The 21,783-nt window shown below is 49.5% G+C and overlaps 4 protein-coding genes across 4 annotated transcripts; all 4 read right to left on the bottom strand.

Moving 5' to 3' along the window:
- Positions 1-2,690: 2,690 nt before the first annotated feature.
- On the bottom strand, positions 2,691-5,187 carry ENH_00019130 (hypothetical protein; the record flags this gene model as incomplete). Its single annotated transcript, XM_013579353.1, has 5 exons — positions 2,691-2,903; positions 3,144-3,258; positions 3,754-4,056; positions 4,575-4,797; positions 4,926-5,187. The coding sequence occupies 5 exons, from the start codon at positions 5,185-5,187 to the stop codon at positions 2,691-2,693; spliced, it is 1,116 nt and encodes a 371-aa protein (XP_013434807.1).
- A 394-nt stretch (positions 5,188-5,581) lies between these two features.
- Positions 5,582-6,782, bottom strand: ENH_00019120 (Dynein heavy chain family protein, related; the record flags this gene model as incomplete). Its single annotated transcript, XM_013579352.1, has 4 exons — positions 5,582-5,744; positions 5,867-6,065; positions 6,306-6,405; positions 6,648-6,782. 4 exons carry the CDS (start codon positions 6,780-6,782, stop codon positions 5,582-5,584), a joined length of 597 nt encoding a protein of 198 aa, XP_013434806.1.
- A 2,158-nt stretch (positions 6,783-8,940) lies between these two features.
- On the bottom strand, positions 8,941-10,691 carry ENH_00019110 (hypothetical protein, conserved; the record flags this gene model as incomplete). Its single annotated transcript, XM_013579351.1, has 5 exons — positions 8,941-9,134; positions 9,374-9,763; positions 9,876-9,905; positions 10,025-10,399; positions 10,604-10,691. The coding sequence occupies 5 exons, from the start codon at positions 10,689-10,691 to the stop codon at positions 8,941-8,943; spliced, it is 1,077 nt and encodes a 358-aa protein (XP_013434805.1).
- A 57-nt stretch (positions 10,692-10,748) lies between these two features.
- ENH_00019100 (hypothetical protein) lies at positions 10,749-14,107 on the bottom strand (the record flags this gene model as incomplete). The annotated part of the gene is given in 10 exon segments (XM_013579350.1): positions 10,749-10,867; positions 11,012-11,173; positions 11,595-11,756; positions 11,859-12,128; positions 12,363-12,549; positions 12,554-12,711; positions 12,890-13,120; positions 13,350-13,409; positions 13,593-13,670; positions 13,861-14,107. Coding segments are annotated over 10 exon segments (1,674 nt in total).
- Between the last annotated feature and the right edge of the window lie 7,676 nt (positions 14,108-21,783).

The raw sequence follows: 21,783 nt of genomic DNA, 5'->3' as shown, positions 1-21,783 counted from the left end.
AGTTGTTTCGGTATATCGGGCGAGTGGAAGATTGGTTGCAGATATAGCCAGGCTCTTTGACACTTGAGCCATTCGTCTAAGGTTTCAGATGCCTGAGCTCGTAGACAATCTCTTCACGCAGTTACTAGATTGGCCTTCAACCTCTGAAGGGTTGAAGTTAATGTCTTGGAACTCAAGCTCTGAACGGTTGAAGTTAATGTCGTGGAACTGCAACTTTGTGGCACTGACCGTCATTATGAGATTGGCCCACTCTTCAATCTCCTTTTCCAGAGGCTTCTTGTAAATCGAAAACTGCAGTCCTTGCGTAGTCATAATGTGCTCGTCAAGCAAAGCCACGATTTCGTCTGTACCTTTCAAAATGTAAGTATCTGTGTCCTTGTATGTCTCTGGAAAATCAAATTTGATTTGCTCCCATTCGGCCTTCATGGTTTGTAGAGCCTATCAAAAGTAGCAGTGCATTCCTATTTCCATTTCTAATGTCGCCGTCCATAATTTTAAGGATAACTCAGCCTTGATTTCTTTTGACGGCACATATTAGGTACAGGAATCCGCTCAGTTTTAAGCTCATGTGCACGCGCTCACCTTCTCAAGATAGCTTTCTTTAGTAGCTAGCTCCCCAAGCTCCACGACGAAGTCCGTGCAGCTTGCGATACCCTTGTCCAATAAGGAGTTTAAGGTGAGGGTGGTTCCTTCGTCCAGTTGTGGTTCTCCAATACGTTCGAACAGCTGTGAATCCAGCAAAAGAAGTGTAGCAGACGCTTTAGGAGTCTGATACTAAGCGTCATCTTGTCCCTAAGCAGTGAATTCAAAACCACTGAGAGGCTTGCTGTGTTCCATCAGAGAAAAATAAGCCTACTTTATTCCAGTGCCTCTCACGCATGCCCTCGTTTCTCAAGGAAACAATAATAGGGACCAGCGGCTTGAACTCGGCAAGCTCGCTCATGACGCCGGAGGCTTTGGCTAGCACTGCGAGAAGGTTGCGCTCTTGCAGGACCTTTTCCACTCGGCGAAGTGCCTTAATACCACCATATACCTGCTCAGGCATGCCACAGGAAAGTGCGTACCGAGCAGTGTGGCTCCCCCGGTGTCGGCAAGTTGATACCGCGCAGGGCGCCACGCAAAATTTTATGAGAGATTGCCAAATGTTAGATATTCATAGTACAGTGTTATGTATACAGCACCTGCTTTTCTATCTGTGCTCCGTCCAAGCTTGCGAAGGAAGCAGTGAAAATTGAGTCTCGCATGACACTCCACTGGTACGCAGTTCGCCAAAGGGTAGAGAACGGCTCAAATTCCTGTATACAGGTTCACAGCCCATGGGGAGAGCAATATAGATTTACTCTGGTAAACGCCAGCAGGAACCGATTTTGGCGTGTTTGTCCACAAACCTTTTGAATCTTTATCAACGACGTATAGTCCGTCACTTCTCTCCCAAAAAGCCGTTCTCTGTGGTTAAACACTTTAGCTTGCTGAATACTGAAGTCAATCCTCTCTCCAACGGCGAGAACGCTATCGTATACCTCTGCCAGCTTTGATGTGTCCGTGAAATTTGCGAATCCAGCTACGACATCAGCGAGGTCAACAATAGTAGCTGCGAATTCGCACTGTATGAGCGAACGCACAACCGGCAGAAAGAATCGATTTATGCCGCGGCCGGATGACGAACTTGGAAATGCTGCATCTGTATGCAGTGCGCCTTTATGGAAAGGAAGTACCATCAAATTTATACTTTAGGGGGAATACTGAAGGGAGTATTGAACAAAGGCTGACTCTTTCACCTGTTGGGCCAGCATGTCATCCAGAAAACGAGCTCTGTCCTTGATAAGAGATGTTGCTACTTCGTTTGAGAGCTCAAGAATCTCCGCAGGAGATGCGTAGAGTTTCCACCGCAAGTTGTGATCTTCAACAAGAAGCTGTACTAGAAGCATGTGACGCACGCAAAAGCTTTTCCGTGAGTGGCCTACAGCAGCTGCGTCAATGACGCTGATGTGAGGTCCTTGCTTGCTGTCTAGCCTTTCAAAATTGTTTCGACTCATTTATAACCCTCACTCTATATTTGAAGGTTTCAAGCACGTCGAATATATGCAGCGCTGATTTGATGTCGACTGCGAGAGCCTCCAGCTTTGCCGGGGTATCGTCCATGAATTCCCGTAGCTCGGTGAGTTCTTCGATTCCCGGTGGCTGCTGCTTCAAAGTGATAGAGATTTTTCTGAATTCTTCCAAAGTTTGCGTGCACTGCTCACGAAAGCTGAGGTAAGCGGCACGCAGCAGTCTCAAACGTTCTCGTTATACAGATGAGCAGCTGAAGAGCTTTGCCAGGAGAAAACCTGCTGTGGAAGTGGCCATCGTTGATTTTTATTTGGGAGTAATCTGAGGGTTGTATTTAGCAAACTAGAGCATCTTGGTACCGAGTATTACCGTTTTGCTAGGACATCCAGTAGCAGCTGTGTAACGCCCCGAACTGTTGCTTTCAAGCTGCTTTTTATATCTTCACAACCAACACAGAACACTCCGACTAGAACTGAAGAGGGGATTTGCTCCTCTATTTGTTCAATTCTCTGCAAATGGTAAGGCAGCCACTCCCCATGCCGAAGAAGAATTCCAGTACTTCGGTGAGGCAGCCCAACCGCGGCAAAAATAAAGAGCTCTCAGCTCCATTGCATACTCAAAGCGCCTTGCTTGTTTCCGCGTTAGATGCGCATGACACGTACCTCATGGTATCCCAGAATGGCCTGCTTGAATGCTTCAGCCACGCTACCTACTGCAGCTCGTTGCTCCGTCTCGGCTACAACGTCTTCTGATGAGAGGGAGAGGATGTCAACGAAAGGCTCAAATTGGTCTACCAGCTGCTTCAAATGAGGAGTATGCGATTCTATAAGCCTTAAAATAGTCTGCTTGCTCCCCTGCAGATATGAGCACAGAGCAGTGGTAAAACAGTACATCGACGGCACAGAAAATCCCTCCAGAAAAATAATATTATTCAGTTTCTCTTCTGACAATCTGAATCTGATGTAGTTACTGCTGCAAAATGAATGAAAAACCTTGATGAGGCACCACAAAGCCCACAAAAATGGCGAGTTCCAGGGAGCTACTTCACTTCGCCAAATTCCCGGTACAAAAATAGGCTGTATTGGAGGACTCACCTGCACCGAAGCTTCTTCTAAAGCAAATGGAGCGGCAATGTGTTTCTGCTGGCTCTTAAATAGGTGTGGAAGTACTATCGTTTCAGGTTGAGGGATATCACCCATCCTCGTAATCCTGAAAGCATAAGGGGTGCGAAAATGCCCAAGAACTCACGTGAATCTTTAAGGCTTCGAGTGTACTAAGAAGAGTTTTATACTCTGTTAAACTTGCCCTCTGTCAAAGAATTCATCTGCAGCTTCCGCGAATGCTTCTGGCTGAGGCGTCAACATAAACTGAGTGCCGTCAGGCGAGCGAGTGATATCAACGAAGAAGAGACCTTTCCACGAGAGCTCGCGGCTTAGAGCCTTGATGCGCGATTCCTCATACACATTTTTTACGCTGGACAAAGACGTGATTTCCACTCTGTCGGGCGTTGATGATCGAAATAACTCCACAAAGTCTTCTATTGATCTCGCTGTCATCTCCCTGAGAGCTCTACAGATGTCGTTAGCGATATGTTGTCATCATAGCTTTCCAATACGTGGAAAATAAAGTGTCACCATCAGTGGCATCAGTGGCATTTTTGCTGAAGCAGGAGACACCAAAGCTTTGCAACGCCAAATTTCTTACCGAAGTGCATCTCTCATCAAAAGGCGCGTCAAGATTAGCATCCGTTTAATCTTCCCGTATTCGTATGTTTCCTTGTTAAACTCATAGATATTGAACCACCCTTTACCAACATGACGCAGGTTCGACTCTATTATTTGGTGCAGTTTGGAAGTCCACACCTCTTGCAAAACGTATGTAGCCTGTGTCAATAAATCGAAAGTTAAGAGAAAATAGTGTGCTGGACAATCACTGGGGTGCCTCACGAGTCCCCTGAGTTCCTCCTGGAGTGCATCCACGAACTGGTGGAACGTACTTGGCTTATTGCTGCCCGCTGCAATTGGCGAAATTCATCCAGCTTTACAGCCTGAACAGAGAGTCGAGGCATATCAGTAAACTGCAGCGCCTAGAATCGAGTGTTTTCATAGAGTCAGGCCATTTGAAAAGAAACGTTTCAAATTGAGAGGCACAGCTGGCTGCATCGTACTTTTGTAAATGATGTGCTGAAAATGCGTTTTTCCAACACGTGAACACATTCTTCACGGATTCCGACCATCGCCCGTATTACTTCGTTTTTCACGTAAAGCGATGTCGAGCAAAAGGAAGCAAACGCTTTGGAAAAGTCATACGCTGGCACGCTGACTAAGGCATACCTGTAAACAAGCAGAGCGGAAGCATGGGTCCATCTTGCTTCAGCTGTGCAAGCGCGCTGGCTGTTTGTCATTGGTACAGTGAATTGTACTTTCCATGCCAGCATGTCTATGCAAAGGAAATCAACTTAGCTTCCATTGTAAGTGTAGTGCGAATTGCTGAACTCATTTTCACTCCACATCATTTGCCCTTACCACGCTGGTGGTGGTGGCTTAGGGACAGGTGGTAGCTGCAGGTCTGTTCGTAACCGTTTGTCTTTGCTTCTGTCCAGAAATATGTCGAAGGCGATTTTGTTCATTGCTCTGGCGAAGCAGCTGTTGACTTCCTTTAACAGACAATCTACTGTTGCAGTTTTGCAGCCGCGGGTCCTTGGGCAACTCAGAGCCTTGTCCAAAACGCGTTTGTATTGAACATCGTCTGCAGGAAAAAACCTGGAAACTCCCTGTTTTGTGTACAAAACAGGCCAAATGTCTCCATGTAAAACTTGTCAACGCGGAGACGATTTCGAAGCGCTGCTGCCCAGAAAAGCCCAGCTAGCAGCTCACCTAATCCAGGAACGTCACTCGTAGGCATGTTGTCTATGTAGTAATTGTACTGGATAAGACTCTCTGCAGCTGCCCTGTGAGGCGTTAGAAAAAACAACGTAAAATTAGGTTGAAGTTCGTGCCTGCGTCCAGCTTGAGCTTTATTGCCCAGCACAAAACAGAAAGGGCAGGTGCGAATTGTAAAGCTGACCTTGACTTGTGAGCTGCCTGTAGTCTGTCCGCAAACTTGACTGGGTCTTCGCTCTGCAGAAAGCACACTCATCTGCTGATTTGCTCATCGGCAAAAAGAAGGGAGAATGCAGCTCTTGAAAAGAGCCGTACCTTTCCAGAGCAAACCGAGAGCCTAGTCGTGTATCATACCTTGAACACCAATTCAATTCTTAGCAGCTCAGCCGTGCTTCCATCGCACCACTGGACATGGAACCTGCTAGTGGCATCATCGAAGGCATATACGCGGCAAGGCTCCCATCTGCAGTTTTTGCCATCTCGGCGAAGCCCCTGTTGATACAGTCACATTCAGTGGCAGCCTCACTTTACCACGCAAAATGTTCGTATCGAGTGCATTGATGTCCACGGCATTGATTCTTAAGGGAAGAGTTCATATAGTCCTTGCATTGGACATCTTCAATTGTAGGGAGACCTGCAGCTCCGGTGGCCTATTGGAGCACAGTCCTACTAGTGAGAGCTTGCATTTTGAAGTGGCTTCGTACCTTCGCAGACAGAGGCAGAAACTCCCCGTCTGCACTTGTGCAAAGGGCCATCCATTCTTGTGGAGAACGGTCGTCAAAGGTTGTATCATCGAATGGCTCTAGCGGCAGCCTGAAAAGCACCGAGTATAAGAGCTTCCAACTGTTGTTTTCCCGTGCCAATTGCGTCAAACTGATGGCACATTAGGTTACTCTCAGGGTTTGCACGTTTTCTGCTGCTTGTATTTTGCTAACCAGCTCTTTGCTTCAAATGTTGGGTCGCTGTAGTTGATTCCACGCTCGAGTAATAACTCTTCTATGCTGTATGCCTCATACGCTCTTCGTCTACGTTCCACCGTAACCCTTCGAGGAGCACTATTAGGAGCGTGAAGCTTCGCTGCAATCACTTTTGGCTCAACAGGAGCAGTATCAAAAGGTGGGGGCTCGGAAAGGCCTGAAAACGAGCAAGTGAATTTCCAAGCATTCCCCTAGAGGGGCAGACACTCTTACCGTCTCAATATGCTTATTTCAGTACCCTAACATCATAAGTTCCGTGTCACGGAATCGACGGCGGCTTGCTGTGGATGCCAAGACGATTTTATTCCTGATCTTTTTCCTACTGAGGCTAAGAATGCTCAGCTAGAATGAGCTTGCTAGGTGCAAGTCAGTGTTAAGCAGCGGGCGTAACACAAACCTCTGAAAGATGTGGCCGTAGACTGAAAAGTTCTGGCAGGGAGCGGGGCAACGCAGACAGTATCACGCTCCCACGCCTCCTCTGGTGGACCCATAGATGCCTGTTGCAACAACAAGGAGCCCACAGGTATACCTTGGAGTCCCAGGCCCCTAATCTTAGGATCCTAGAGTCTGCCTATGTCGTATGCTTGTGCATAGAAGCAAGACGAAGAGAGCTGTGCGCTCCAATAATTTAAACAGACGGGCAAAAGACACTGTTTCCTCTGTTGTCTCTCTCAAACGCCGTTGTTTTGGACCTATTAGACTAAATAATCACTTGCAGACAAGGGTTGGAGCATCTCACTTGGAGAATTTGGGACTTCTGAATGTTAAGAACCTCCGAATAGACCCCACGCTCCAAATAAGGAATGGCTTCCTGACTGGTAGCGTCATCGGGGCTACGCGGGCTGTAGCTGGGAGAAGCCGCATGGTCACTCATTGTCTCGGGCTTTTCGCTTTAAGCCTTTTTACGGGATGAGATTAAGAGACCAGTTACTCTCCGTGAGCTCGTTTCCGCCCAACTATTCTCAAGTTCCGTTAAAGCTCTAGTCGCTAGCACCAGATACGTTCCTTACACGCCCTCCGCAGGTGGCTTGCATTTTGGGTGCCTCACATACAAGCTCGGCACTTGCTTTACTTACTACACACTTTGTTGTGTTGACTCAGCCCTTGTCCAGGCTTGTCGTGAGCCCTTTTTGGAACTGAAGACTACAAGGTGGTCCCTCTGTTGGACATTTCCCCATTCACTATTCCAGTACTTATAGCTTGGCTCTAGAGCAAATGGAATTCAGTGTTTTAACTGTCTCGTACGAGCTCTCTCCAAATGTCTTGGCTTTGGGGAAGGTGAACAAACCCCCGGAGTTGAAGTTGCTGATGCTTCAATTACACTAGACAAGAGCCACTGCGAACATTGCGTATAAATCACAGATGTGATTCTGCAACATGGTTCTATAGAGAAAGCATTACAGCTTTCGCTCGCGGCGGCGGGCCATCGCTTCAGGGTGAAAGATGAGCTGCCCGCAAGAAAACTTTCACTTGGAAGTGTGTATATTCCGCAGGAACCTATTTCAGTACGCTTGCCCCAAAATTATCTCACAGACAGCGTGGTCTAATCACTTCACACTCATGTTCGGTGTGACCAAAGAGAGGGTTACTACAGGGATAAACAGCACCGCAGCTAATTGGCTGATTTCTTGTCGACCAATGCAGCAGCGCCGTATGGAGGATTATTGGACTAAAATACGGCAGCAAACAAGAAGCTTGGCTTTACTATTTTCGCAGCATGACCAGTGTGCGCACTCTCTGTTGGCGAATCTACGCCGTCTCTGGCTGTAGGGCTGGGCTGGTTGTATAGGAGCTACCATCCTTGCCGAAGCGCAAGGCTCGATAAACAGTCTCCATCATTTGTATTTTTCAGTTTCAGATTTTCTTCGATTTAAATTTTGTGGCCTGCTGAGACCAAGCTAGAGTCTGAAGGTGGGAGCGATCAGCCCCGTCGCGGCCTGCTAACGAAAAGCCACACAGGAGATCCCTCCAACAGCAGCACCCCCACAACGTACAATTTGGTTCTAGTGAGTATTACATGCCACTGTTGTTATGAAATAAATCGTAAAGAAGAACGGAGTTCTGTGTTTTTGACTCCTCACGGTGCCCCAGGATGCCCATATCCGCCCAATAGAGATTAAGGGCAAAGGATTGAAATGCAATTGTTTTCATGTTTATACATATGGCTGTGCATAATACAAACATTGAACCTGCACAATTTATTCAGTGCAACGAACTGCATTGTTTGCCCGTCATTTTTTCTGGTGTCACCTGGCTAGTGGTTTGGGTCACCTGCAGAAGGCACAGCCGCGACTGGAGGATTCCAAAATGTCCACAGTAGCCAGCCTACAGTCAAGGGATACTGACAAAAACTCATAAACTAGGGCTTGCGAACTGCCGCATTCACGTCTAACCGTACACAGAGATGCATATTTCCATTAAAGCTCTGTAGATAAAATGGCGCGCATCGGCGACGAAGGTAGAAAGTAGAAACATTGCGTGAACCATCGTTCCAGATGCTGCAGCTGTTTCTATTTGGAAATCTAAGCGTCGTGTACAGCCGCGGCTAGGGGCTTGCCTGACCCTGTATGTACCAAGTAGCAGAAAGTGTTTATGCAGTGTGCCTAGGTAAAGTAAGCTAAGAACGGCCAGATAATGGAGTAAACACGCTTTTCGACTACAGCGCCCATTAGTGTCTGGGCACTGCAAACAAAACTTGCCCTTTCAACACGAGAAAAGGGAACTTGTCGCTAATGAAGCCAGTCAAGTAGCGCTTTTGCCGCGTCGGCTTACGCCATTGAAACCTAGAGCTATTTCCAGGGAAGAAGGCGCGACACGTAAAGTCTAATGCCTTTCACACTAAAAGGAACGCTTTATAGACTATTTTGGGGGGAAATGCATCACCAGTGGTTCGTTTCCTCTTTGTTTAGATGCTCTAGAGCACACCACGTTTCTTGTGTGCACTGAAATACACTTCTCTCGGCGTAGGTATGGGTCTTGAGAGCTTTTTCGTGTTTCTAAGCGCTTCCGTAGCAGCCGGTGAAGACGGCATTTTAGTTGAGGAGGTTAGGAGAGAATTCAAGTCCGGTGTCTGTGGCGGAATCGGCAGGAGTTTCGAAGTCTTCAGGCGCAACCTCGGCAAGCTTAACGGCTTCACCACCGGGGAAATAGCTCACTAAGCTTTTGAATGCGCCGACATCTTCCCACTGGGTGGTGACAGTCGCCATTAGCGTCTTGAAAGCTGTATCTGAAGTAACAGAGAACGCTTTCACAGACCACCGTGACTTTGAATGCAGGTTAGATTGTGCGCGGCCACGCAAGAGAGACGGATTACAGATAAAATCAGCGGGTACATGCTCTTGAGTCCATCTCCTGTATCAAGGAGGCAGCGCCAATGATAGTGGCTTTTTTCAGAGAGTCTTTATGCCATGACAGAGAATGCATTTACCTGGGTATACAGGGCATGCAAGTGCAAGTTTGACTCACCAAAAACGTCAGAGCTTTGGCTCGTGCCAAAATTGTAAGTAGCAGCTGCAAGCTCTTCCGCAACTTTGTGACGACCTATCCTGCGTAGAATACTGTCGCCTTCTATGTGCATGAGGTACCATGACCGAAGTGTCATATCGCGGGAAGCACTAAAACAATCCTTGAACCGCTGACTGACACGAAGAGCGGCAAAAAGGCCTATGAAAGGGTGAGGTGGGCGGGGCCGGCGGGGGATAGCGCCGCCAGCTTCGAGAATTGTTTGCACGAAGAGATCTGCATGCAGTGCGCTGACCCCTACAGTGTTTGCTATGCCACCGTAAAGCGAGCGCGCAGCAAACCGTGAGCCATTCATTTCAGCCGGCTGCTGGGCAACCGTTCCTCCAGCATACACTGAAGCAAAAGCACAGAAAGAATAAGCGCAGGCGTTCTGCTATTGCAGTATTGTATACGCGGCTTGCAGCCGGAGCTGTGCCGAACTGTCACGTCTTAGTGCGATACTTACTCAGGCTGAAGCACTTCTTCATTGCTTTGCCTGCACGCACCATCACACGCTGCAAAGCAGCTTACGGAATACTTTGAAGTAGCTCTTGACTACGTGCCTCTCAAACCCTCTACAGTGGTGAATGATGCCAAAGGTTTTCAAGGACTGACTGGAGAAATGTTGCTTCAATGCTTTTGTCCGCTTGTTGTACTCGGACGTATTCTCTCTGCCGTCTTCGTCTATCTCAGTCAGTATGTATTTGTCCGAGTTCTTTAGTCGTTCAATCAGAACGGAATTGGCCGGGCGGCCGTTTGGAAACTCCAGTCCGGCCTCTACCTGTTGCTGTTGCCACGCTGTGACAAAGACGCCCGCGGCGGCGCAGAGAGCCGCAGCCTGTGTGTTCAAATCTTTCGCCTTTGGCTTGATATGCTCAGCAAGCGCCGCGGGAAGGAGAAGCGAAATTCTGAAGATAAGATCCTCTGTTGTTTTGAGGACATCGATGTAGCAACGGCCCAGCGCATTCGACCGAACACAGTGGCATTTACCTGACACCAGCAGCACGCGCTTTTATTTCTCTCATACTTGCTGATTGCATTCAGAGCCACCAAACGTTATTATCCCCTGTTAGAGCATTTTTGAGGCAATTACACGCTTCTGCTTCACAGACTCTACTCAAGAGAGAGCCGCAACCCTGCCCAAGGTGCAGCCTTCGAAAGTTTCGTTGCATGGTCCAAAAGAGTGCTGCTTACTTGAAGATGGGAGGAATAAGGGCACTTTACTGTGGGGGCCTGCAGAAACCGCCATAGTATGACAAAGCAGTTCTATTTCTTCGATCATGGCCGATTCAGTGTCCTTTCAGCTTCTGGCAGCACCGAAAAGAAACTGTTTGCTGCATCACTCACCGTGAGCCTTGTCAATGATTGCCTTTACTTGGTTCCACGTTGTGGAACTGCTAACAGACTCGCCAAGATCAGCCAGCCACTTCCTAACGGGCCCTTGAAGTGCTCTTACATCTGAGTTAGAGTCGCAGCAGCAATGGCATGCTGCTGTAACTCCCGCGCAGCGCTACGGCCACACTCTATTTTTTGAGCTAGTGCGGTTCTTTGTGAATAGTTACATATTTGTTATTCCATTCGTTAAATCCGATTAAGGCATACCGCGTAGGGCAGCCACAAAGGCTTCGGCTTCCTCTGGGGTAGTAGGTAAACGTGGTGTTGTCCACCCAAGCCGCTGACAGGCTTGCCCGTAAGCATGCGGAGTGGAGTAGGTAAGTCTCTTTAAAAACGGCACGACATCCTCAGCAACATGCCTCTCCGGCACTGAGGGCGCAAAGCACAGTTCTTGATTCCCTCTAGCGCTCTGACTACTGTAGTCAACCCCCTTAAAGCACCTTACGCAGCAAACAACTTCTACAACAGTCCCGTTACAATAAGCTCTGCCCCTACTGCCACCCCGAAACTATCAAGTAGGACTTCATAGGCCGCTTCTGGAAAGCGTAGGCTCCTATAGGAGGCCCAGGTGCAGCATGTAGCGGCGACTTACTGCTGCGAGACACGTCGGACGAGACATCATTCCAGCGATGATCGAACAAGTTCATAATGGCTCCCGGTACCAGCAGAACACCTGAAATGATGAGCCCACCCACAGTATACCGCAGCTGCTTCGTAGTTTGCATCTGCGAGTGATATCACCTCGAGTTACCCAACGAACTAGGCAGAAGCAAAAATAATTAGAGCCTACCACTAGCGACGTCGACGAATTGTTGGGCTTCATTAACGTTCTCCGGGTCTTTGTTCTCTGGCCACGAAAGAGTTCTTGTGATGAGGAGGTGCTTCTCTGGCTGCTGCCTTCGCAGCCTACGCGAGTATTCCTGGACTTGCAGTACAGCTTCGCTATCGCTATCTGAACAGCAATCATTTCCATAGAAGTACGTAGAGTAAGTGTGCAGGTAGTAACTATGTGAAGGTGCAATGAATAGGGTAAACAGCTTCTAGATTTGCTTACCTTCACTTCTCTCTGAAGTGTCTGACTGGCCACTGGCCCCCTCTTGAGAGGCTTCTGAGTTGGCCAAAATGCCTTCAAGTAAGCTAAGGCCCTTTGCGGGATGGGACCATAGACGAACGTAAAACGTGGAGCCTGCAGATGGCGTGTGGCCCTTTGCAGCGACAGCATCATCAATGCCAGAACTGATGACGGAAGTTTGACTGCTGCCCTCGTCACGGAAGAGATAATCCACCAGCGGCCGAGTCCTACTACTGCTCGCCTCCTTTGCCACTGATGCGAGAATGCGATGAACAGAAATACAAGGCAGTAAAGGGGAGCGAGAAGCATTAGCAAATAATAACAAGATGTGGAGCAACTAAGCACGTACAAATTCTGCTTTGGTGCGGGAAAAATAGTGAGAATGCATGACCCTGCACCAGTTCTCACTACAAGACACAATCAAACATCCTAATTTATAGGGAGCTATGTTCAGTTGGGTAACACGGCACTGAAGGGCTGACTTACAGAGGCTGAGAAACTCGCTGAGGGTGGGGGCGGCTGACAAGACATGCGGCCTGCTGCCGATGTCTATCGCTGAGAGATCATCTTGAATGCTTCCCAGCGGTGCTGCAGTGACAGCAGCAAACGCGTGAATGAATAAATGTGTCTGATCGAAAGCTGGGGCGTTTAAGGGCCACCGAAAAGGCACTTGGTCAGGGCAACATAATTGCTGAAGCTGTACCTGGAGATACCAGAGAGCGGACGTAGTCATAAATGGCGCTGCGGCCATCCGCTTTAAATCCAGGTAGACGCTGCAGTGCCAGCAATTCTCCGTCCCCCTCAAGACAAGAAGTAACGGCGTCTTCGACTCGAACTGAAGGGATCAAATGGCACCGCAGAAGCGGCAAGAGCATTGCTCAGGCAGGAGCAGCAAAAGAGCCACTTGGCAGCGCATCCTGAAACGTCCTGCATGCTCTACTACTAGCCAGAAGTGGGCATTTGTGTTTCTGTCATTCGCCCATTCGATTTGGTTGGCTTTAAGAAGCAGTCACCATTGCAGCCCTCGATGACGGCGTCTCTGAATTCGTTAGCATTCATAAGAGGCGCGAACTTGTCCATTGGCAAGGTCTGCACGAGGGATTTCATGTAGCTGTTCAGCCCGTAGCAATGGGAGCGGCTGCTCTTCTGCTTCACCACCATGCTGCTGATGTGAGCATTCAGACATGTTGTGGCATAAGTCGCCAGCTGAGACAAGTGCCTCCGGCGGGGAGAAGAGCGGGTCACTGCACGGCAAAAACTTGCAGAACAGCACTCACTCGCTACGGAAGGGAAGCGGGCGAAGAGGCCCCCGCAGCAGTTCAGCAGCACACCTATTGCTTTGAGTTTCCATTTGCGCTTCATCCTGCAGCTACTTATTTTGTGTGGAGTGTACAGGAGAAAGAAGGAGAGACGCAGAAGGCACGGTCTAACTCCAGCGTTTGCCTCCGCTACTGTTGAAGTTGTGGGGCTTACACATGTCCGTGTGAAGGTCAAGTTCGACTCCCAAGAGTGCAGGGCCCGAAGCAGTCTCCGCTGCGAAAGAGCAACAGGAGATGCACCAGAACATTCTATCGGGGCCCTAGAGATGCAGCGCGCTGAGAAGGCACAACTTGCTAAAATAACAACAATCAGTAGGTGACGAAGGATAAGAAGCTGCACGCGGAATGATGGGTTTTAAGGCCTGTAGTATGGTGCTTCTTAGTTTCTGGGCCCCACCGAAAAGAAGAAAATCTTGCCCCCTAAACTCTGCCCAAGACAGCGAGTCTGGAAGGGTATCGCTGCTAAGTCCCAAGCCTAAGAAGAACATAGTACGAAGATGGACATCTTCACACAAGCGTTCTTCCAGTTGTCGGCTGTTTCAGTGAAGCTTATAAGACACTGTAGCAACAAATTTCGCAACTGGCTATCCTTTTGTTTATGCTTTTCTGAATGCCGATTAGTTGACGCCTTTTTTGTGTTTTTGCGCATGCCTTGTGCAGCTCACCCTGAATAGTGACATGTACGAAATCTCTGAACATGACAGCGCGGCAGAAGCTGCATGGCTTGCTGCCTTCAGGGCAGCTGCTGCAGTGTCCACTTTCTAGAATTTTGTAAAGTGTATGAAGAGCTGTGCCGTAGAAGCTTAGGCGGTTCGCCAGCGCGCGGGGAAGAGAAGCAGCATCTTCCATCAGCAAGCTCAGCGAAATCTGCAACTGCTGAAGCAAACCCTGGCTCGTCGGAGAGTCTAGCATGTTCGCTGGAAGTCTCAACACCACGGACAACTCCCCACTCGCTGAATAATACAGCAGAACAGTTGCCAGTTTACATCCCTCTTTCTATTTCTTATCCTAACTATTTGCCTGCACCTATGTGCTATGCACTTATGCTCGTTAGAGACCATTAGCTCGAAAAATCTTGGGCATAGTGGAGCAGCAGTAGCCTGTATTTATCTAAGACAGAACTCACCGTCCGCATACGTCCATGTCACAACGACTTTCTTCAGATTTCCCCCTGAGCACATATCCGCACTCTCAGTATTTGCCGTTTAAGCTTTTAATCTACGCTGCCGCTCTAGCTGTCGCTGCTGCTGCTGTTGAAGCTGTCTTTGCTGCAGCAACTGGTGCTTCTGCAAGCCTTGGCTTTACATGCAGCAAAGCCAATTCTTTGGGGAGGAAAGTTGTCTTCATACCTTGCGGCTTGTAGCGGAGCATAGTTGTAGCGACTTCCTTAGCAGCGCCGTTGATCTTTGCTGCGGAAGAAGCAGCAGCAGCACCACCAGCAGCACACAGTAGAATTAACACATTTTTGAGACATCATGCTGGATTTCAGAAAAGGAATTTAAGTGACTGCTGGTTAACTGTGCGTTGTCCTATCTTCGAGACCCACATATTTTGTTGTTCACTTCCATCAGAGCTGCGTTGACCGCCTCTTTTTCCCCTTCAGCCACAAATGCAAATCACAACAAACATAAAGGATTGAGAGGACCACAGCCCAGAAGCTCCCCTTGCTGTTGTGCTGCCTCTGGTGGCTGTGGGGCCCCCTAAGAGTTAATGCATAAGACGTTGATTCAGCTTTAGGCTTTTAAGTAGTGCTATGACCTTTTATTCAGTCGAATATATCAGGTGCAGTAAACGCATGCATGAATATATGCTTGCGAAAATTATATACATATATATGCACGCACATATTTCTATAGATTATATATGTGCGTGTATATATGCATACATATATAGGAATGCCTAGAGCACACAAATGCTTAATGCGGCGTAGGAAAATTAATGGAAATTCCATTATTGTGAGTGCGCATTTCAAAGAACCTTTTCTCCGGCTTCGCTAATTTCTAAAACGCTTTACTGAATTGGGATATCCTTGATTTTTCAAGGAAACGAACCCTGCGAAGAATAATAGTTACTGAGTCTGTGCAGCATGCTGAGCATATCTTCCGCTTCGCGTCCTGCAGACATGCATTATTTGTTCTTGAAACTTTATTTACCTGCGGAGTTCAGGTTTCCGCGTAAAGAACGACTTCAAATGCAACATTTTATATTCCAGAGGCCCTATTCTTTAACCTTCTCACGAGGAGCCCTCCACACAAAGAACTTGTTGTATACTGCATTTAGTGGAGCTCTGAGGTGAATGATATATTTGCAAAATAGACACAAGAGGCTAGGGAAAGAGGGGTCTCACCGACAGGTGGAGTCCTGTGGTGAGCAGCGTTGTACTGCGCGATGTCGCCTAATTGCAGAAACAGTTACGGAAACAGTTACAGAAACAGTTAAGCTTTCAGCCCTAAGAGCTTTTGAAGGCTAACACCCCGAGCCGCAGCTTTGGCCTCAAATTAAGCAGCACTATGCGGCTATACTTACGCTGCAGCACGAGAGTCTGAGGGACGGAGCCTGAGCAAAAGGGAAACGCAGAGATGATTAAATAAACCGGCATGGATGGAATTGACAGCACATGCACAAGCTAGCTCAATAGATTGCCACGCACATATGAGCACAGTGCAGGGATGCTCCTTGGCTGCTACTTCTGAGTAGGTAGCTCAGGCTGTATTTGCTTTTTTGCTTATTTTCAGGTCTAGTGTAAGGCTTCGACTGATTTCACCACCCATATTGAGGCGGTGGAAACAAAAGTAGATGTGCAGCCTCGAAAATGCAGCTTTAGCAGCCGCAGGGAAGCTGGAAAAACAGACTTGCTTTCGTGTTGCAGCTGTTTTGTTTGATGCTGCTGCTGCCATTGGCTTACTCAGCACGAGAGAAGCCCCTCTTTGCAGTTGCACCACTTTGTACTCCAGTATGGCTTTCGGGTCCAGCGCATCTGGGGTAAAAAATGCTGCCTCCGAGACTGCCACGAAAATGCCTTCTTTCTGATAGCCCAAAGCCAGCCTCCGGCCATCAGCTTGCTGGTACAAGAGGCCCGAGCTTTCCCCATTGGAGTTTTCGGTGGTGGAGGTCACGGCGTGGCCAAGGTCGGCGTCATCCGCCATAACACCTGTTTAGAAAAAGAAAAACCCCGCAGAAAAGTGCCAAAAAACCTGTAGAACAGCAGCAAACTGCTGCAGTTTGCTGCTGCCCAGAACTCCACTTAGACCCCAAACAGTTGCAAACCCCCAGCCCAGACCACTGGCCCTCAGCCACAGCAGACTGGCCACATTTGGAGTGCCAACTGACGAAGCTCTGTGACACTAAGAGCCTCTTCAGTGGAGAAGACCGGCTGGTAAACCCAAAGCTTAGCAACAGAGTCCCCGGGGGCCCCCTCGGGCTGCGAAAGCAAAGAACCCGCAGGAAGCTCCATCCAGAAGTTGCTGCCGGGGAGCTGCAGCACGAGGGCATCTCTTTCTGCTGCTTTGAGGGGGGCCAGGCTGAGGCGGCGGCAGGCCAGGGGGGCCCCGTGGGGCACTGCAGAGTGCAGCAAGTAGTTGGGCTGGTAGAGAGTGTGGTAGCCCTGGGAGGGGCAGGGGGCCCCCAGTTCTGCTTCGGAGAAGAGCTGCACTTTGGCTGCAAAGAAAGACAGGCGCAGCAGACACGGGGGCCCCTCAAGGAGGCAGCAAATGGCAAAGAAAGGGGGGCTGCATGCAGCCAGGGGCTTTGCTGACTTGGCAGCAATGTTGGTTTTCCCTCGAGAGAAGTCAACACAAAAAGCTGCTCTTCCCTCGCCTTCCCGAGCCCCGCCTCGAAGCGCTTCACAGATAAAAGAACTTCTTGACTTTCTTTCAAAACATCGCAACTCGCTGGCTGCCCAGTTAGCTTCAGCTCCACTGCGGGCACAGGGCCCCACAGCAGCAGCACAAGAAACCCAAGCCTGAGGCCTTTTGCTCTATGGGGCCCCCATGGCGGGCCTATGGGGGGCCACTTAGGTGCCGTTTTGCTGCTTTCGCCCCCCTGCTGCAGCGCAGCAGGTCTAGGGTTTAGGAGGTAGGGTTTAGGGTTTAGGGAGTAGGGTTTAGGGTTTGCTGCCTGGACTAGAGGCTGGCGTGGACTGCATTTTGGATCTTAATGACAGATTTTCTAGGGCCTCGGCTCGCAGGCCGCGCTGCATACTTTGCTGAGAATAAGGAAAGTTGTGGTTTGTGGGGGGCGCGTGGGGCTCAAAGAAAAGAAGATTGTTGGAGTTGCTGTCGCAGTAAATGGGGGGTGCCCTTCTGTTATTCGAAACTGCCACTATTTGTTTTCCAGTCACTAAAGGGGGGGTCACTTCGCAAAACTGGAGGTCCCCTTGGCTCTGCTCCACCACAGAATAAGAAGAAGAGTCCAGCTGGCGGGGAAACGACACAGGGCCAAAAGTAGAGCAATCTGAAAAGCAGCAGCAGCAGCAGCAGCAGCAGCAGCAGGAAGAACATGTTGCTGGGCAAGTCAGGAAAGTGCTGGCGGCTAAGGACAAATGCAGACGAAGGCTGCAGAGGGTTTAAATTCACAAGATGGAAGCAGCTCAGCTGACGAAGAAAGTCTTTTGGTGGCACCGAAAAGCTAGAAGTTGATTTTCGTACATACACCTCAGCAGTGTACGTACACCCCAAGAGTGTAAGTACACCTCAGCAGTGTACGTACACCCCAAGAGTGTATGCACGCCTGCAGACCTGTACATACACCTCGCGAGCCACGCAAAAACTCACTCAGCGTTTTCATTTCCAACTCTCCGTTGAATTGTCCCAAAACAACAGAAGATGCTGCGGGGTTCACCTGCGCCGGTCCTGAAAAGAGCAGCAAAACAAAACAATAAAATGCACAAACAAACTATTCAGTTTTCATCAAACGTTTTGCTCAAACGCAACACAGCTGCTGCGTTCCTTTACTGCACTACTACTGAAGCTTCTCTATTTAATCCTGCACCCTTGTGAGCGTTTGAGTACATTGCTGCTGCTCCGCTTGCAGCTGCTGTAAGAACTGCAGCTGCAGCAGCAGCTGCTGCAGCAGCAGCTGCTGCAGCAGCAGCTGCTGCAGCAGCTGCAGCTCTTGCAGTGTTTACCTGTGCGCGGGTGGAATACAAAGGGGCAGCAGCATTCTATTTATTTTTTTCAAATGGCTAAGTTTGCTCGAGCCTAATTGTGTAAACAAGCTGGTCCAAGCTACGCGGTGTTCGCTCGCCGCTGCTAGAAATTAGGGTTTAGGGTTTAGGGTTTAGGGTTTGGAGGCGCAGCACGCACGGGCGAGGATGCTGCCCCCTCCGGGGTACTTCAAATAGACCAACTCGCTTCCTGTTTCTGTTTTTAAAATTGAATTATTAGGCAAAAATTCAACAGAAGATTCGCCACTTTTTGTGAAGCACTGGCGGTTTGGCCGGTAGTCACAGAAGACGGGAAACCCCGAGGCCGCCAGCACTGCGCAGCACAAACCCTAAACCCTAAACCCTAAGCCCTAAACCCTAAACCCTATTATTAAACCTGAGAGACCAGACAGGAAGCCCGCGCGTTTAATTTACACGTTTTCAATACTTGCTAGAGCCTCACTTCGTTTGGCTCAACTGCGGGTGCTCGGCCCCAGACCTCAAACCCTAAACCCTAAACCCTAAACCCTAAACCCTAGACGGCGAGCTTTACCTGGGGTGAGTTTGGCCCCGCCTGCATAAGTGACAGTGAACAGCTGGAGGCGCTGAGTCCCCGCATTGTCTGCCACTTTAATGACTGCAGTTCCTTCTTCGAGTTTTCCCGTCACTTCTGAATCTTCAAAGAAAAACATTTCTGCATTTTGTTTCACTTTTACATCTTCAGGCAAAAGCACGAGACTGGGCAGCACCTGCTGGACGGCCAGAAGAGCTGCGCACACGCCGGCAGCACAGCACCAGCGAGGGTTTACGGTTTAGGGTTTAGGGTTTAGGGTTTAGGGTTTGGGCGGTCGCCGGAGGAGCGGCTCCCGACGCCCACCGCTACAAATGAGGTGTACAGACACTCTGCTGAGACCATCTACTGTTTCCTTCTTTTCCTTTTTTTAATTTGTTTATTTGAGCTCACAGGCAGAGTCGGCGGCGAGACAGAGTGAGAGAGAAGCAGCAGCCAGAAAAGAGGAAAGGAAAAAAAGGCGGGACTGTCTCAGTTTCATTTTGATTGCCATTTTGGGGGCAAAACCCGAAAAGGAATTCAAAAGGACTCAGTCGAAAAACAAATACAACGAGAAACAGGCCAAGGCGCCCGTGGCCTCGAGCCCCACCCTTCCATAGGATGCTGTGGGGCCCTGGGCTGCAAACTTCTGCAAAAAAATTGAATTTGGAATGAAGTGAAGGGTTTTGCAAAGCCCGGCTGCGCGCGGTTTCTGCGGTGTACGTACACCCCAGGAGCCTTCCAAGCGCTAACGAGCTGCAGCCAACGCCGACAGCCTCAAATGGATTTGTTGAGTCGGGGAAATTCCGAAAAATGCATTAAAAGGGTTTAGAAAGAAGTGCAAGAAAGAGTATCGGGCGTTGGAGGCGGGCCGGCGGTGACCAGGGCTCCACGGGCTGCTGCCTGCGTTCGTTCGCTCCGCCTCGCTCTTCTTTTCTCGAAAACAATTGAATAAAAGTTTTTTATTAATTTATTCAAAAGAAAACAGCCAAATGCAATAAAGGAGCTCTGCTGCAGCTGCTGCAGCAGACCGTCCCAGCCGTCGGCAGCGCCCGTGAGGCCCCGGAAGGAAGACCTGTCCTTCCGGCCCTGAACCCCAAGCCCTAAACCCTAAACCCTAAACCCTAAACCCTAAACCCTAAACCCTAAACCCTCAAATATCGATAGATCTGAAGCTTAAACCTCTCTCCAGATTGCCCATGAACACCCTGGGCTGCAACTCCAGGCGTCCCGGTCCGACCCAGTGGCCACTGGGGGCTGGGGGCGCCGCCTAAAGCCTTTGTCTTTCATTTTTGTTTTATTTTCTATTTATTTTAATTTTAAATATTAATTAATTTCAACTTCAAGTAGTAATTTTCTATTTATTTCAATTTTAAATAATAATTAATTTCAACTTCAAGTACTAATTCAAGCTTCTGGAAGATCCAAAGGCAGCGGCGGATCTGCAGAAGCTGCACTCGAGCCCCCAAGGCCACATACAACGCCGCAGCTCCCCGCTAATCTTGGCTAGCCAGCTAGCTAGCCAGCTAGCCAAGGCCAGCTAGCTAGCCAGCCTGGCTAGCTAGCTAGCCACGCGGGCCAGCTAGGCAGCTACATCGGCAGCAAGGCGGGAGGCCAGCCAGTTGAGCGTGGCTTTGTTCACAGGGGCCCACCAAAACTACTTTTAACCAAATAAAACATTTTAAATTCTTAATTCAAAACAATAAATGGCAAACAGATCCCTAGAATTCAACAAGACAAGTCCTGGCGGCTCTTCTTTGCCACTCGAGAGCTTCGACGAACCATAAACGAACCCCCAGCCCCAGGGGCCTCCGGGGGGGCCCCCTGCAAGCCCTCTGGGGGGCCCCATTGGGGGCCCCCCTGGGGGCTTCCCTGGGGGCCCTCCTGGGGGCCCCCCTTGGGGCCCCCCTGGAGGCCCCCCTGGGGGCCCCCCGGGAGGTCCGCCTGGGGGCCCCCTCTGATATTGTCAGGCAGGCTTCGCCGCGGGGCTGGCGGGGGCCCCTGGGGTTCTCCCTGGGGGCCCTTGGGGGCCCCCTGAGGGGCCCTAAGAAGGGGCCCCCGGTGGGCCCCCCAAAGGGTCCCTTCTGCGCTAGCTGTGGCTGCCGGGGAGGCCCTGAGGCGGGCCGAGCTGCGCGTTGGCTGCAGCGCCGGCCTGGGCGCTTGAGGGCTTGCTGCTGCTGCTGCTGCTGCTGCTGGTGCTGCTGCTGCTGCTGCTGCAGCAGCCGTTTTTGCTGCAGTTCGCGGCGTGCTTTGGGCCAGCTTGCGCTTGGGCGGCGGGGGGGGTTTGGGTGTCTGTACAGCTGGTGTCTGTACACCCGAAAGGCCCTCTTCAGCTGCTTCTTCTTCACAATCCGAAACTAAATTCACAACATCTTCTGCTGTCAGTCCACACCACTCGTCTTCTTTGCTGAACAGCGACGACGGCGGGGTGTACGTACACCCCAGCAGCAAGCACGACGCCTGCGCCCAACATTGTGTCTTCATAACTCCAACATTTATTTATTTTTTAATATAATGATATATTTACATGTTATTATATATTTAAATATAATCATGTTTTATGTGTTTTAACATATATCTAAATGCATGCATGCAAGCGCGTTTGTGTACTGGCCAGATGCATGCATGCAAAACGCATGCATGCAGAAGCAAACAAAAGCATATTAAAACGTAGATACACAAATATGAATTCTAAATAAACAATTTCTTTTTATTATTTTTGAACAAAATGTTTTTATGCACTATGTGAACAGCAGCCTCAAAGACAGCTGCGGGCGGCTGCTCTTGCCTTTGTATTCGCCGTGGAGGTTAAGTAGCAGCAGCAGGAGCAGCAGGAGCAGCAGCAGCAGCAGCAGCAGCAGCAGCAGCAGCAGCAGCAGCAGCAGCAGCAGCAGC

The sequence above is a fragment of the Eimeria necatrix genome, genomic scaffold (genome assembly GCF_000499385.1).
Source record: "Eimeria necatrix Houghton genomic scaffold, Enh_scaff163, whole genome shotgun sequence".
In the NCBI taxonomy this organism is placed as follows: domain Eukaryota; phylum Apicomplexa; class Conoidasida; order Eucoccidiorida; family Eimeriidae; genus Eimeria; species Eimeria necatrix.
This window is presented reverse-complemented; position numbering and strand designations above follow the sequence as displayed.